This window comes from Humulus lupulus, chromosome 2 (genome assembly GCF_963169125.1).
Source record: "Humulus lupulus chromosome 2, drHumLupu1.1, whole genome shotgun sequence".
Classification (NCBI taxonomy): Eukaryota; Viridiplantae; Streptophyta; class Magnoliopsida; order Rosales; family Cannabaceae; genus Humulus; species Humulus lupulus.
The window spans coordinates 180,088,572-180,105,164 of record NC_084794.1 but is presented as its reverse complement, the minus strand read 5'-3'; the positions used below and the strand labels follow the sequence as shown (position 1 = coordinate 180,105,164).

At 38.8% G+C, this 16,593-nt stretch overlaps 1 protein-coding gene across 1 annotated transcript; it reads right to left on the bottom strand.

Moving 5' to 3' along the window:
• Nucleotides 1-8,229: 8,229 nt before the first annotated feature.
• On the bottom strand, nt 8,230-12,492 carry LOC133818767 (gamma-secretase subunit APH1-like). Its single transcript, XM_062251803.1, has 6 exons — nt 12,316-12,492; nt 12,062-12,217; nt 11,312-11,397; nt 10,195-10,320; nt 9,796-9,923; nt 8,230-8,600 (listed from the first exon to the last, which is right to left on the bottom strand). The coding sequence occupies exons 1-6, from the start codon at nt 12,426-12,428 to the stop codon at nt 8,463-8,465; spliced, it is 747 nt and encodes a 248-aa protein (XP_062107787.1). The 5' UTR covers nt 12,429-12,492; the 3' UTR covers nt 8,230-8,462.
• Between the last annotated feature and the right edge of the window lie 4,101 nt (nt 12,493-16,593).

Below are 16,593 nucleotides of genomic sequence, written 5' to 3'. Positions count from 1 at the left end.
CCACTTTGTTGCTAGCATCCGCCTCTCCTTGGGTTAAGGCAAAAACCCGAGCAGGAACCATCTTTTCGTCCTTCTTTTCTCCCGGCTTTTGCTGAGGACAGTCTCTTTTACGATGCCCTTCTTGACCACAGTTGAAACACTCCTTGGTGTTGGCACGGCATTCTCCGGGGTGCTTCTTCTGACATTTGGCACATGGCGGGTATTCCACGTAGCCCGACCTATTTCCCCCATTACTTGGTCGTGCCCTTTTATTGTTGTCGGCTTGCTTGTTGTCAGGATGCCTTCTCTTCTGTCCGTTACCGTTGTTGTTGGACTGACTGTTGCTGGACTGATTGTTGTTCCGACTGGCCTGAGGTTGGCTCTGCTGCCTAGGTTCCGGCTTGCTGGCTTCTTCTTTGCTCACGTTGGCTTGCAACCTTTCTACTTCAATTGCCGTCTCAAGAACGTCGGCATATGAAGTGTTTCCCGGGTTTGCTAGTTTAACCCCCATCTCGATCTTCGGGCGAAGTCCTCTAACAAACTTGTTCACCCTTAGATAGTCGGTTGGAACCAACTCTGCTGCGAACTTCGCTAAGCGATCAAACTGACGAGCATATTCCGCCACTGTTAAATTCCCTTGCTTTAGATTGGTGAACTCCTCAACTCTCGTAGCAAGCACTGCTGAATTGTAGTACTTCTTGTGGAAGAGCTCCACAAATCGGGTCCACGTCATGGTGGCAGCATCGTGGGATTGCTGGACCAAGTCCCACCATATCCTGGCATCTTTCTTGAGCAAAGATGAGACGCAGGATATGCGGTCTGCATTACTAAGGTTCATGTGGGCTAGGATCGGCTCCACATTCCTTAGCCATTCTTCTGCTTCAAAGGGGTCCGTAGTCCCTTCGAAGTTCGGAGCGTGCTGCTTGCGGAACCTCTCGTACACTGGCTCCATGTGCTGAACAGGATAAGGAGCGTAGTTCGTCATAGGCCATCCCCCATACGGACCAACTTGTTGGGGTGCTGGGGCCATTGGCTGTGGCTGCGGCTGCGGCTGTGGCGGAGGCTGAGGCTGAGATTGAGCCTGTTGGCGTTGTTGCTGCAGAAGTTCCTCAACTTGCTGTCGTAGTCTGGCAATCTCTGCAGTGTTGTCAGCTGGCTGTGCCGGTGCGTTGCGGCGAGCAGTAACACGTACTCTCCTTCGGCGAACGGTAGGGACCGCATTGGTCGCTGGAACATCGTTGGAAGCGTTCCCGTTGGTGCGAGCAGATCTTCGGAGAGACATCGTAGCAGAGTTCTAACAGTTAAAAGAAACATGTTAGAACTTTTTTTTTTTTTTTTCCTAATAGGCTCTAAGGCAAAAACTTATTCTAAAACAAACATATCTCGGACCTATTTATTATGACTTTTTATGAAAAATTATATAGGTCTTTATTTATTATTAGAGTGGGTTTCTATACTTAGAAAAACAAGTCATCTTTATTTTCTAAGTGTGTTTCTAATCATCCTATATGACTTAATTCTCAGGCTCGAAACTTATCTTTGTTCCAAAGTTAACCATATTGAGGGAGGGCTGGGATCAGTAAAATCGTTCCCACTACTAAGGCCCCCTAACTCTCAACAAGGAAACCAGGTTCATTGATTCGTATCCACCCTCACCGAACTCAGTCATTATTCATTTTATTTAGTATTTATTATGATTGTGAAAAAAATTTCAAACTCACACATGATATTCAAATAGCATGTTTATTCATTTGGAAAACAATTTCACTTATTACAATCATAACATAAAAGTAAACAAATAAAAACTACTAATCTAAAAATCGGGATCTTCTACATCCGATCCGTCATCTAACATATCATCATCTATAGCCTCATAGTCATCATTATCATGAGCATCAAAATGCCCTCTAGGAAGGTTTGTGAGAATCCTATTCTTTTGCTCCTTGGTGAATTGAAATTCAAATTTTGCGGTGAACCTAACTAAGAGGAAATAGTATCTCATTGCTAATGGTGATTCATCCTCATCATTCATTTCTTCCCATATTTCTTCTAAGGCTGCTATTACAGGATGGAAATCTTTAAACAACCTAATCACTAATACATATTGTTCCGTTGATCTTAGCATTATTTGTTTAGCCTCTTGAAGGCCACCTATTGCTTGGTGAAACAAAAGCAACCTTCTAGTAATCCTTTCTAGGGCTCCTACGGTGTTTCTTGGCTCCCTTATTCTTTTTAAGGCCTTAATGGCTCGGATATCTTGGTAGGTTAAAGCTCCATTCATTTTTAACTGAAACATAAACACTAAAGTTGTTAGCTATACACATAGACAAAGTAACTTGTAACTTGTAACTTAAACACTTACTTGGCGGTCCGATTCGGAGCTTTGAGCATGTGTATCGAGGAGAACTTCATGCGAAGGAACCGTTTGCTCTGATACCAACTGTAATGACCCACTAATCTAGACTAATTGGACCATTATCGAAACTATACATAAAAACTTACATTTTACGAAAATACCATAATTTATTGAGTAACTTGAAAATAAGAGTTATTTACAAAAAAAACGAATACTAAGAAGGATTTTGGGATCCCATTGTCTTTAAAACAAAATAAGATTTAAAATAAAAGACATTACATAATAATGCGGAAAATACATGTAAAACCATAAAAAAAACATAAAAGGAGACTACATCCTCGAATCGATAACGCTCGGCCCCTTGACTCCATTCATCATCGATACACATCCTCCCAAGCATCACGAATCTTACCGCCTCTAAGCTTATTTTCCTGCACATAAACAGAAAGGAGTGAGCCTAATGCCCAGCAAGGAAAAACCTAACACATAGTCATATACACAATTTCATAAGAAAAACATAAAGACTTAACATAATACATATAACATACACTTATTATAATGGCCATTATTACTTGGGGTCCCATAGACTAAACAAGCATATGCCCATGGGGTTAATGGGGTCCTACTAGCTAAGTAGGTCATATGCCCATAACCCATTTGGGGTCTTGTTAGTCATATGGGTCATATGCCCAAGCCTACATACACATATACATATCATAACACTTTTAATAACATAAACATATAGATAACATAAGCACATAACATATTAATTCTAGCCTATTTTCCTTACCAAAGTTACCGGGATAAAATGGACTGAGTTAGGACTTTTGGAACACTCCTAAAACCACAATGAACAAGGGTGAGTCTAAAGAAAGGAGATGAAATGAAAGAGAATAGGAAGACTAAACCATTAAACGAAAATATGCTTACCACCACTTAAGTGCTTAAGAACTTGGATTCCCTAACCAAAATAAGAATAAGGTTAGGGGACTGAGTAGAAGGTTTTGAGAAAAGAAATATCATAGAATACAGAAAGGACTAGAGTTTTGGGTTTACCTCAAAGATTGCAAGATCAATCTAACATCCACCGAAATACTATAGCACTCACTTACTTCCCAAGTGTTTGATAAGCTTATGATGTTTAAGCTTATAGTTTTTCCCCAAACCAAGTGTTTACACTCTCTCACTCACTTAACACTAGCAGCCTCTGAACTTAGAGCAAATGGTGAATAATGGCTGGGTACTAGGTCCTATTTATAGAGTTTGGGAATGAAAATATCTTGATTTTACTTGAATAAAAATAATGGCTTTTTAGGTGAAAATCATTTGAATAATCGTTCAGCAGAGGCTGAAGACTCGTTCAGAAGATGCTGGACTGTTGAAGGAGTTTGAATGGCTGAAGGGAAAAGAATTCAAATGAATTTGAAAACATGCTGGTGGAGGCGATATATCGCCCCCTATAGGCGATATATCGCCTGGACCTTTGTTCCCGAGGCGACCGTGCATCGATTCGTGTTTTCCGTATCTACGTGCTGCGACATATCGCCCCCTATAGCTGCGATATATCGGCATACGCAGAATATTTAAACACGAATTTACACATTTTTAGCTAAGTTTGAATGGATTAAACAGCCTTGACTAAGCCCTCAACGTGCTCAAAGCTGCTGACTGACCCTATACATTCAAACTTTTACCCTTATTTAATTTAATCCTCAAAAATACTTAATCCTTAATTACCATTCAAAACATGTGCTTAAAATCCTATTGGTTGATGTCTAAACCTAATAATATAATAATATAATCCTTAATATCAGACACATTAATCAAACCTTAGGTTATACTTAATATTCTTAAACTATAGGTTAAACTTAGAAAATCTATAAGTACTACTATGAGTGTCCAAATAACTCTCGGTCTGAACCAAAAATCCAAAGTAACAATGATAACACTAAACATACTATAATACTACTAAACAATTAGCTAAGTAAAGTTCTTGGACTCTACAACCTACTGGTCGTAACATTATCTACTGAACTACCTAGTTCCTAGAAGAAATCTGAATTTAAAGAAGGGGCATTCCTAAAGTTGCCATCCCCATCAAATAGATGAGAAGGAATTGGCAGATTATTCAAAAACGAGAATAATGTACCGTTTACATCCGACGAGTCGTCAGATGGTTTGGTAGGCTCAGCCGCCTTTTGTTTCCCCTTGCCCTTAGGGACCGATGATTCCGTTGCTCGGTGGGGAACAGCAGGTTCCCTGATTGTAACCCCAGTTGGCCTCCTCCGAGGAGGGGGTGCCTGAGGTTGCTGCTCGGGTCCCCGCTCAGGTTCCACATCAGCATGGACACCACCCGCCGCGGGTTCGTTAGTCGCAGGTTGGGAGCCCCAAAGGCCAGCCAACCTAAGGTTAGCCTCATTAATTAAGTTCTTCACACTCTTAGCAGCATTTGACATACTGGCTAAGAGTGCTGCCCTCGACTCCATTCCTGGAGTGGGGGTCGGGCGTAACCATGGACTCGGAACACATTGGAACAGCAAAGTATTACGACAAGAAAGAATTAAAGTACAAAAACTACTGGTTCAAGGATTATTATGTTCTTTACCTCCTCAAGTGAAGGCCGGATTATCCACGGCAATGTCAGGCGTAAGGAAGTACTCTTGATGGTACTTCCCCACGTTGGAGATATGAGTAGTGTCAGACAGAAAGGTGCGTCCGGTCTCCTGGTGGCAGAAATGAAAGAACCCCGTACCATCCTGGTTGGGGTTGGACTTGAGGTAGAACAGAAAATTGACCTCATGAGGAGAAGGAGCTGGCCATTTCTTGAGCTTGTAGAGTATATAGAGCGCGGTCAGCATCTATACCCATTTGGGGTGATTTGAAAAGGGGCCACCCCAAAGTAGTTTGCCACCCCTTGAAAGAATGAATGAAGAGGCAGGGTGGCACCCGCCTCGATATGGTACCTTGACCAGGCGATATAAGCCCCCCTGGCAGGTTGGCTCGCTGGTCGATGGAAGGTCTAACCAGGGTCACCTCCGTCAGATTATATTTGTTTAAATAGTTGGTGATCATGCGAAGTGTCACCGAACTTGGGGAAACGACGTGCCACTCGACAGCCGGCTGGTCGGCATGACGAGGACGGGCACGCCTCTGAACTTCGGTTTCAAGAGGGAATTCACCTCGACCACTGGTCGAGGGGGCATAAGCAGAAGGCTGACTTGGAGAGTTAAGGTTGCGTCTTTTTCTAGCTTTGGTTTTTGTTCTGGCCATTTTCTGATTGGGGATTGGTGGAGGATTTGGATTAGGATGTGAAAAGGGGATTTCTGGAATCAGTGTGTATGAATTCTCTTCGCCTTCGAGCAGTTGGGCCAAGAGTTCGTCTTCAATAGGTCTTTCTCCCCCCCAAGGGTCTTGCATATGAACTGCAAACAGACAATGGAGGAGATAAGACACAATCCGTGAAGTAGTGTGGAAGATTGGGATAACGTTGCTCGTGCCTAAATAACCAGCAGCATCCTAATCCTACGCTAACTTCAACGTGGGTAGTTTGAAAGATGGATAAAAACAAAAAGGAAAGTAAACTGTTTTCTGAAAAGAGAACTTTTTCGAATCCTGAAGGGCGGGAAAAAATTTCGGTTTTTTCACCTTGCTTAAGGGTTGAATCTTTCGTCAACCTATCGTCCCAAACCAGAGATCCTAACTATCAAACTATAGTCTTAACCTATACAAAGCATAAAAACGTACTTTTACCAAGCAATAGGCGGATTATACCAAAAAACCCTTAAAACCCTACTCAAGAACACAGAAGTCGCAGAGCATAAAAACGGCATGCGTGGCGTAATAGAGAGCTTAAAGAATGGAGTTCTTACCTGGGCGAAGATGGAGATTCGGAAGAAGATGAAAACTCGAACCGGAAGACCTTCGGCTAGACGTCAAACTGGTTTTCGAAGCTCTGAACTCTGGTGCAAGTTCTTGAAAATATTGGCAAAGATGGTGACTAAAAATTTCTTAAAGGGGAAGAAAAGCCTACTTATAGGGATCGAAGGGATAGCCAAAAGGCAGTAATCATCACTTCCCACTTTCGAAACGTGGGGAAGTGTATAAGCCGTCAAATTGCCTTTTTGGAAACTGAAAAGGCTTGATTAGACATAATTATATCACAGTTTTCAAAAATGCACGGGGATTCTGACAGACATCATGGGGATGTGAACGGTTGTTCCTTTAAGTTTCTTTATTGTTGGTCGCACTAAAAAAACTTGGGGGGCAAATGTTATCCCTAAAATCAGAAGTGAGTGACATGGCAGGCATTAATTACACATGGCTGACACCTGGCAGAATCTGTGTTCGACTATCGACCAGGAAGACATCCAGTATCATGCGATTGGTTTCTTCATACGACCAGCCTGGTCGTACGCACATTATACGCGGAGGAAATCTTAGGCAGTTATGATGGAATCTGAAATTATCTCCCATGATTTCCTGAGTATCTGATTATTTAGGAAAGAATATCTGTAACGAATCAATGTAAATCTTCCTTGAGCTTATAAATAGAGGAAAAGGGCTCAGGGAAGCGGAGCCTTTTCTTTTGAGCAAAGAAGATCATTTGAGATTAGAGAGAGATTACACTAGAATAATTGTATTTTCTTCTTCAGAGGTTAGTGAAACTCATTGAACCCCAGTTCTTTGATCACCCATTTGAATCATATTTCAATAACAATTCAAGTGGACGTAGGTTATTACTAGATCCTGGGGCCGAACCACTATAAAATCTTGTGTTCTTATTATTTTCGTCATCACATTCTTTTCAACGTATTCATCCACGTCAAGCGTATTCTGACTCCGTGTCAGTTGGCCAAAATCTGGGTCAACAACTAGAATAGATAATAACGGTATATTTACTTATCCTATCTACTATCAATATCGGTCCAATCCGATGTAACAAATACATCTGATTTTATCTACTTTGCTAATATTCTGGAAAGAACATAACACCACAATGTGTAAGTAGATCATAACGTAGATTGACAAGTCAGTGTAAATCTTGGGCACTGACTAATCTTAGGACTAACGTATGTTTGAACATATAATCACATTTATATTCCACTGTGATAACGCCACTATAAATACGATTAGTTATATGCTCGGGATTTAATAGAAGTTTATATTAAACAAAAAATCATGAAAATAAAACATGTGAGAAAAGTTATTGACCAAGTCAAAAAAAAAATGATTTCTATTTTTTATTGATAATAAAATGAGATTACAAAGAAATTGAGTTTTAATTAGGGCATAAAATTGAGCGTGCTAGTATGTTGTTTCCATCCCATTATGGTCCCATAGTAATATTATGCAATACCGATTATATAGTCATCCTTGTATACTAATAATGACACTACATGAGCAATACTTAATTATACAGTCCATATAACCCCTAACTTCTATTACAAATCTACCATTTGATACTTTCTTTTAAGTTTTAAACTAGTATGAACACAACCACTAGTATTTTTATATAATGGTCCGTACGGCATTCATGCTCTTTGCTATGTATCAAAATGCACATATCTTATGCCACTTGAGTTAGACTCAAGTCACCATGTGTGTGTAGCGATAAGAGATTCTAGGTTTAAATACCGGTGAGATTATTTAACAAACGAGTAACTTACTAACATTTCTTGACAACGTGTGGGAATTTAAACTTAACAGTTGGGTATTGTTGAAGATGATGTAACCATCAAATCAAGATAATTTTGCAATTATATGCCAAATTTTATTAAGAAAAAAATATAGAAAAAGAAAAAGTGGAAATCACCAACATTGCCAATACCAAGACTTGGCTACGATGCAAGGTTGTTTGACATAAATTTGAAAGATAATAAAAAAGGATAGAATAATGAGCAGGTGAACTCAAGGTCCAATAATGTATCACTAAGCTAGTACCAGAATAGTTTCAACTTTGTTACATTTAAGATAGTGAACCTAAAGCATGAACAAAACATTTCTCTATCTTCTTGAATTCGTTTTTGTTGTATTTGAGCTAACCTCCTCATTTAGCACACACAAAAACAGAACTACACAATGGAAATTTAAAAGGAGAGATTTCACAAAATTGACAGGCTACAAGGAATTAATTACTCTGTCTACTTTGGTCTTCCGTCAACCTTCTCCACACCATCTTCCCACAATATAGGAGTGTCAAGATTGTGACAAAGTAAAGTAGAGGAATAGCGATAATGCAGCCTCCTGATGCGAAATTAACAAGTGTCTAAAACACCACAAACCAAAAAAAAAAAAGACGAGTGAGATCAGTACAGCAAATGATGGATTCTTTATTAAGCATCCGGATAAAATTCTTCACATAAAAAACAAAATGTCCAAAAATAAATAAATAAATAAAAAGATATAACCGAATTTCAGTCAAATGAATTAGAATTTCATGAAACATTTACATCTCAAAAACAAAATAAACCACTCAAGAGTGAGAAGTAAAATGTTCAAAAAAGTAAACTAATTAAAAAATAATCGAAATGAAAAGGCTTTACCTTCCACAGACGACAGTTTAAATTTGTTTTTAAGTTTTTTTAGTGCAACTCTTTATATTTAAGTCAACTAAAAACTCACACACTTGCACATATGTAGACCACTGGCTATGGAACTATTTTAGAATTAGACTATTTGAGCAGCTTGTGGCAACATCAAATAAAAAATTGTGTTCATACCAGTCGTTCACAATTACTTTTAAAGAGTTTCCTATTTGATGAAATGAAACAATAGTAATTAGTTTTCAAAAGTACTAAAATGACACATAAAACTTAGCGATTTCAAATTAATGAAATGAAGTTACCATTTTGATGGTGGAAAACCAACATCTGTTTAATTCTTGACATTCCACATTCAAAATGCAAAACATTCCTAGTTAGGCAACCGATGCACATAGGTAATAGGACTATAATATATATCACTACTATATATACATTCCTACTAAATGCCATCCTTTTTTGTTCTATTTGATTTTTTTTACTTTTTTACTTGTACTGTTAAATTTCAGATTTATCCTTCTTTCTCTATTTTTTAATTAATTTTTTCGAATTATTATTTATCTTTTCATTCTGAGTTTTTTCTTTGCTGTTTTTTTTTTTTTGAAAGAGTTTCTTTGCTGTTTTATTTATACTAATTTATATAGTTTTAATATTAAATAAATTAAGCCTTTTGTATATTTACCATTGATTATCATAATGGGCAAGTAAGGCATGTGCTTTCATACCAGTATAAATATAATATATATATATCCAACTGGTTTCAATTTGCATCTTTGCAACAATTACTTCATAGTCATATACACTGATACGTACAAAGATACATGTTATATTAAAAGGCATGTGCATCAATGTGTTTGTGTAAGTGTGCACAGGTGGATGTAGGTTGTATGACAGCATAAAGTTAAAGTGTAAGGCTTTTACCCCCATAGCTGCAACAAGATGGACTAGAGGAACAAAAAACTGGTCCACTTTGTTCCTTTCCGCATATCCATTAAATGCTATGACCATTGAGAAAGTGTGAATGGTAACAAATGCAAGAGCAATGATTGCTGCAACACAGAACAAGGACCGTGTCAAAAGATTGTCAACAGCACCATAGATAAAATCTTAAAAGTAACAACAAAAAAATATTAACAATTGCACCCAAGTAAACAATAACTTTTAGAATTTTCCTCGAGCAAACCCAGTTTTAGAGCCAGAACATAAGATATTGTATATTAAAAAAAATAACTGACACTGTCAAAGGTTCCACAAGCTATACACACAAAAAAGAAATGATATACTTGAGGAATGCATATTAAGACTGCTAAATTGACTCACCAGAAACAAGGAAAAAGGGTATCTTGGAGCAGTTATCAACAAAATATGTTGCTGGTCCAAATGCTGGTGTTAAGAGGCTGAGACAGAAAAAAACAGCATGGGCTAAGCCATGGCCCATACCACCAGCTGCAAACAATTGTTTAAAAATTTATGAGCAACAAACCTGCAAATGTTCTCTGATGATAAGAATCATAGCTAGTAACCTGCATATCATAAACTAAAAGATGATATATATTTCAAAGAAACAGTTGGAAGTAATCTTTGAATGATAGATCTACCGTTCCTTACATAAAACTGGTTGGCACACTTAACAGAAAATATAATTGTCAAATACAACGCACTTAAAATGTTAAACTGATTTTAAAAAATAAATAAAGTTGCATAAAACTTTTTATATTCAATGGATATGATTTGAATATATATTTGAAGCAGATGTCATACAAAGTTTATTAGCAATAATTGCTTCAACATTTATTCCTCGCCTCGCTATTGCTAAGATGTCAAGAAACAATACGCCCCAAGCAACAATGGAGTCTCAGACAGTGCATCAGTCCTTTAATGATCACTTAGATTTTATATAGAAACAAAAGCTTTAAATCTATATTGTAGGTTATTTTTAGAACTGGAATTGCCTACATGTGTTCATATATTATTCTGACAACTATATATACGTCCACCCTAACCTGGCAAAGTATAATAGTGTGTTCATTTAAGCTTAAAATCCTACGTTGCAAAAAGCTTCAAGTGTGTTAGATAAAATGGTACAGTTTTTATATCCAGCTTTATCTGCTCAGACCTTAGAATCCTATGCCAAAAATCACTTTACAATGTACGAAAAGATAATTCTAAATTGTAAGTAACTAACAAATTTATTATTCTTGGTAAACAAGTCCCTAAAAGACAACTTAATCCAATTAATAGAACCTCCAAAAAAAAAGTCATTCTTTAATGAAAGGTAAAAATTGGATGATATGGTAGGATATTGTTTCTTATCGGGGAAAATGAAATAATAACATCATAGCAATATCGTATTCACTAGTAACTGAAAGGTCCTCAAGAAATTCAGAACTAACTTTCTTGATTAAGGAGAAAAATATACAATCGTTTTTAAACTTACCCAGAGCAATTTGCATCTTGTCTGTCAGAAATAGGCGTGGTTTTGAGACTCTATCAGCAAAAGTATCCAAAATATCTTCCAGCCTCCTTCATGAATCCAGTAGAAAAAGAATGTCACAGAAATAAATCATTAATCATACATAGGATGTAATAATAACTATTCCATGATTGACTGTATTGGAACAGAGGAAAAATAAAATCAAAGATGCCCAGTAAAACTGACTAGCTATGCAGAAGGAAACATATATTATTCACCACAACCAAAGAATGACTGAAATTTCTTTAGTTTACCATTAACTCAATTATGATTTACCAGAATTGTAAATAATGATCTTAAAGCCAAGGATGCAGTATGTAGCATAAAAACTGGTTACCAGTTACAACTACTAAAACCTGAAAAAGTTTGTAAATAGTTTATAATTACAAAGCTCTTTCCAGAATTTATCTTGGCATTTCTAGTACATCTAAATGCCCTTCCCATATATCTTCAAAGTAAACTGTCTCTGCAGATATTAGAGGACGCATATCCCATCCATTGTTACTGAACGTATTGTAGTATTACCAAGAAGTTGTTATTACCGTACAACAATTAGGGTACTATCAAATTGGCTCCTCTAACTTTCATTAACAGCAATCTTGAAAAGGCCAAATGGGGTTTTATCGATAAGGAGCTTCGCATTTGCAGCTTAAATTCCTATGCGATAATCAAGCTCCTTAATTACATAGGAAAGCCAAGAAATGATGAACATACTTGTAGACTTTCCAGAAGAGAATCCGCAGGCCCTCCTGAAACGCAACCGCGGTGAATAAAAGGACTCCATAAAGCCACCATGTATCCGACTTCATAGGAAGAAATGCCCTCCATAGTCCAGACAATATGATCAGGCTTATCAGCCATAACAGGGTACTGAACAAAAAAAAGGAGCTTTTTTTAGAAAAATAAATAAATAAATCCCAGAATAAAGGAACAAAAAAAAACCCTTAATTTAAAAATAATAATAAGACCTTGAGAGGATGGTGAGAATGAGAAAAGGCTTTTTGGAGATAACGGAGAGGAAGAGAGAAAGAGAAGGTCCCAACGCTATCAAGGCATACCCAACTCCCGCTGCAACCGTCATCTCATTCCCCTTCTCTTCTATGCTCTTCTCTCTTCACTCCATTTTAAACATCCTCCCAAATCTTCTTAATAATGATTTATTAAACAATTTACGTTTATTTTTATTTCTACCATCTCCAAATCAATGACTAATTTTTACCACCGACTGATGTTTTTATTGAGCCAAGTATTATTTTATTTTTAGTATGATCGAAATCAAATTTTACATATTTCATTTCTAAATATGGTGAAATTATTATTTGGTTACAAAAAATATATTGTGAAATTTTTTGGATTATTTGTTTTGTAAAATAATTTAAATAGACTCATAAATCCGATTTTGATCGATTTTGATCAAAATTTGTTGAGCTAAAATCACATATAATTCATAAAACTAACAACTCAAAACAAAAGCACAATTATTTTACCTAGCAATTGTGTTCTTATATTTAATTTTTTGTTCATAAAAAATCAGGTTTAATGGTCTATTTGAACAATTTTATAAAATACAGGGCTCAACAAGTAATTTGTCAAAATACAAAATCAAAAAATATATAAACTCAATTATATTAATGATAATAATTTTAGGGGTGTTTAGAGTAAGATAAGTATTTTTACTTTATTGATACGATACGATCTTGTTCAAGGCACGTAAATCAATTATGGTCTTAGTTATTTTATGACGGTGTTCATTATAGTTATAGCAAGCTTCTTACAATTTATTTGAAAATTTTGGATAATTTATGGTGTCGAAATCAAGATTCAATCAGTCTATTTTATATGTACATAAAAAAACAGGCACGTATGCAACTGACTATTTGAACTTAGTTTCGGCAACATAAATTATCCAAAATTTCCAAAAATTTACAAGAGGTCTCACTACAATATACACCATCATAAAAAAAAAAAACCAAAAAAAAAATTATACCATATTTTAACCTTGTATTTTAGTCTATTACCTCTTCGGACCCTACATTTTTATAAATTTAATTTTAGACCTTATTAAAAGTTACAATTAGGACCCTAAGTTCAAAATATTTTCAAATATGACCAAAATACCCTTACTTATTGTTGACTGCGTTTTTAGCCAACGACGTGAGAACGTCAATAATGACAAGCCTTCAAGAGAAATAAAAACGACAACAGACGGTATAAACAAGAAAAGTAAATAACACAAGAGATTTTTATAGTGGTTCAGCCCCGATTGTCGGTAATAGCATAATCCACTTAGAGTTGTGATTTATAAATCTATACTCAAGATCAGATGGATTGTGCCAACTGAGTTTCTTCAGTACAGATTGTGAAAATACAAGAATTCTCTCTAATTTCAGCACTTTCTCTCTCTAGAATAGACAGTCCCAATTTTCTCTCTCTAGAAAGAAGAAGCAGAAGAAGACCCTTCTCTCATCCCATAAGCTCCCTATTTATAGGCCTGGGATCCTCAACTGATATCCCCTTATAATAGGGATATTTTATTATATTTATTACATTTATATTACAAATAAACATTCAAAATTCGAAATGTAACAAACTCCCCATTTGTGGGAAGAATGAGAGATTCCCGCGTACGTTGTTGAAGTTGTGTCTGACTTAGTCTCCTCTAGCTAGTTGGTCCACCTCCTACTCACTACCCATGCAAGTGCTGGTTGAACATGCATGGTGGTAGGATATGCATGGTGGTAGGACATGTTTTTGGTGGGTTGAACGTGCATGGTGGTAGGAGATGCACTTCTCTCCTCTAACATGCACTCTCCTCTAGCATGCCATGTTCCTCCTTGAACCAATCTCCTTGGCTTCTCCTCGGACCAAGGTGGTCCGAGGCAACCTCCTTGGCACCTCACCTTGAACAACATTGAGGCAACCTCACCTTGGACAACATTGAGGGAACCTCACCTTGGACAACATTGAGGGAACCTCACCTTGGACAACATTGAGGCAACCTCACCTTGGACAACATTGAGGCAACCTCCTTTAGCATCTCCCAAACATGTCCGATCGAACATTGTATAGACTTTCCTTATGAAAGTCTAAGTCTCTATTCTCTTGCATGAGACTCCTCCTCCTTAGCTATTTACCTTGGACACGTTCGAGCCAACACTTAGAAAACCTTGGGAGGCTTACCTCCTACACACCCTTGGGGTCTCCTAGGACCACACCCTCCTTGGGGTCTCCTAGGACCATTCCCCTTAACTCTCCTAGAATGCACCTTCCTATTTTTTGGGTATAACACTTATTGTTATCCAAAAAACTGGCATAGATGACGTGGCAAGTGATCCCTGGACACGTGGCTGACATTTGGAGGAACTCTGCTAGTATATCGACCAGAAGGCACATTATAAGCAGTAGGCGGCCCAGTCTTTCCTGAGACCAGTCTGGTCGATGGTTCCGCATGCAACATGATGTTTCAATAAAGATCTTTGTAAATCCCGAAATTAACTCACACAACCTCCTGAGTATCTGATTATTGAGGAGAGAATATCTGTAACAAACTCATGTAATCCCCCTTGAGCCTATAAATAGAGAAAGATAGCTCAAGGAAGGGACTTTTTGGCTTTTAATTATTGGAGACTAGAGTAATTCTATCCGAGATATTGTATTGTTCTTCAGAGGTTAGTGAAACTCATTGAACCCTAGTTCTTTGCTCACCCCTTTGATTCTCACATCAATAACAATCTAAGTGGACGTAGGTTATTACCAGATCCTGGGGCCAAACCACTATAAAAATATCTTGTTCTTATTATTTTCGTCATTACGTTCTTTTCAACGCATTCATCCACATCAAGCATATTTTGACTCCGTGTCAGTTGACCAAAATCAGGGTCAACATTCTGGTGCTTTCATTGAGAGCTTGATTTGTCACCGTTGAGAAAACCAATGGCGAAAACTGCAAGGAAAACTGGACAGGCTGCCGCCGCTGCACCGCCAAACCCTCCTCCTCCTCCTCCCGCCAGCGTGGCTGAGGATGAGCCACATTTGGACTTTGAGGAGGAAGAAATGGATGACGCAACGCTGAAGAGTACCTTGGGGGCGTTGCATGAAGAGCTGGCCAATCTGAGGGCCAGCCAAGAAAGTGCTGCCGAAATCATGGCACGGCAGCAGCAAGAGATTGAACGGCAACGCACAGAGTTAAGTGAGAGACAGGCGGAGATGGACCGTCGCCAGAGCGAAGCCATGGCAGCCCTCGAGGCAGCCTTGCAATGGGCTAGGAATCAGGCTACACCTGCCTCGCAGCCTGATCAACCAACAAATGGGCCACCCCAAAGGGGTCCCAATCCAAGTCCGCCTATCCAACCCTCGAGCCCACAAAGGCCCGAGCAGCCTCAGATGCCCCATGAAGATGTCCCACTGGACCCTGAGGCACAGCCTCCATCCCAAGCTGGTCGTGGCAATCCCCCGCATCAGAGGCAGAATAGGACCGAGTGTCAGCCTCGTAGTCCTAGACGCCATAAGGGCGACGAGCCGAATCTTCCGAACAGAGGTCAGAATCCTCCTGGTAACAGGAGGAACTCAGAGTTAGGCTCTGCGGTCCGGGGTCCCCCATGGCATGATAATGCACGGGTACACAACGACCAGCGCAAGCCACCCTCTAACGCTCGGGACGTTTCAGCCAGGGATGGAAATCGAGGGAACAATCGATCCCACCATAGCCATTCAAGATTCAGAGATGGCCATGGGTATAATGAAGCCGACTCAGGCAAGGGAAATGCTGGTCGGAGGAATGAGAAAAGAGGTAGGGGCGGGAGCCAGATACCTCAAGATGACCAACCCAATAGACGGGATGCTGGGGGGCAGCCCAGGCAAAATAATGTCTTCAACCAGCTCGGGGGTAGCGAACAGCGGAGAAGAGACGAGGATTTGAGAGATGTACTCAACGATCGCCGCGAGCGGCATGGCGAGAACGTCCCCCAGCAACAGAGGCCACAGCAATTCCTATCGTTGTACAGGCCCAGATAGATGCCCTCAACCAGGCGGTGCAACAGCTGGTCGAGGGAAGAACATCTTACATCGACCACGATAGGAGGAAAGGCACTCCTTTCGTCCAGAGGATAGCTATGGCGGAGACTCCTGGCAAGTTTAAAATGCCTATGCTACCAAACTTTGATGGGTACGGTGACCCGGTATCTCACGTCAATAAGTTTGAGATACAGATGGACATTCAGAAAGTGTCCGAAGACGCTCGGTGCAGG

What these genes read in the sequence shown, in the direction of transcription:
- LOC133818767 (XM_062251803.1), bottom strand. Translation starts at nt 12,428, where the DNA reads ATGACGGTTGCAGCGGGAGTTGGGTATGCCTTGATAGCGTTGGGACCT. An exon ending in ACCCTTTTTCCTTGTTTCTG is followed by an intron (nt 9,924 to 10,194) that starts GTGAGTCAATTT and finishes TCTGTGTTGCAG; the next exon opens with CAATCATTGCTCTTGCATTT. An exon ending in ATCTTGTTGCAGCTATGGGG is followed by an intron (nt 8,601 to 9,795) that starts GTAAAAGCCTTA and finishes GTGGTGTTTTAG; the next exon opens with ACACTTGTTAATTTCGCATC.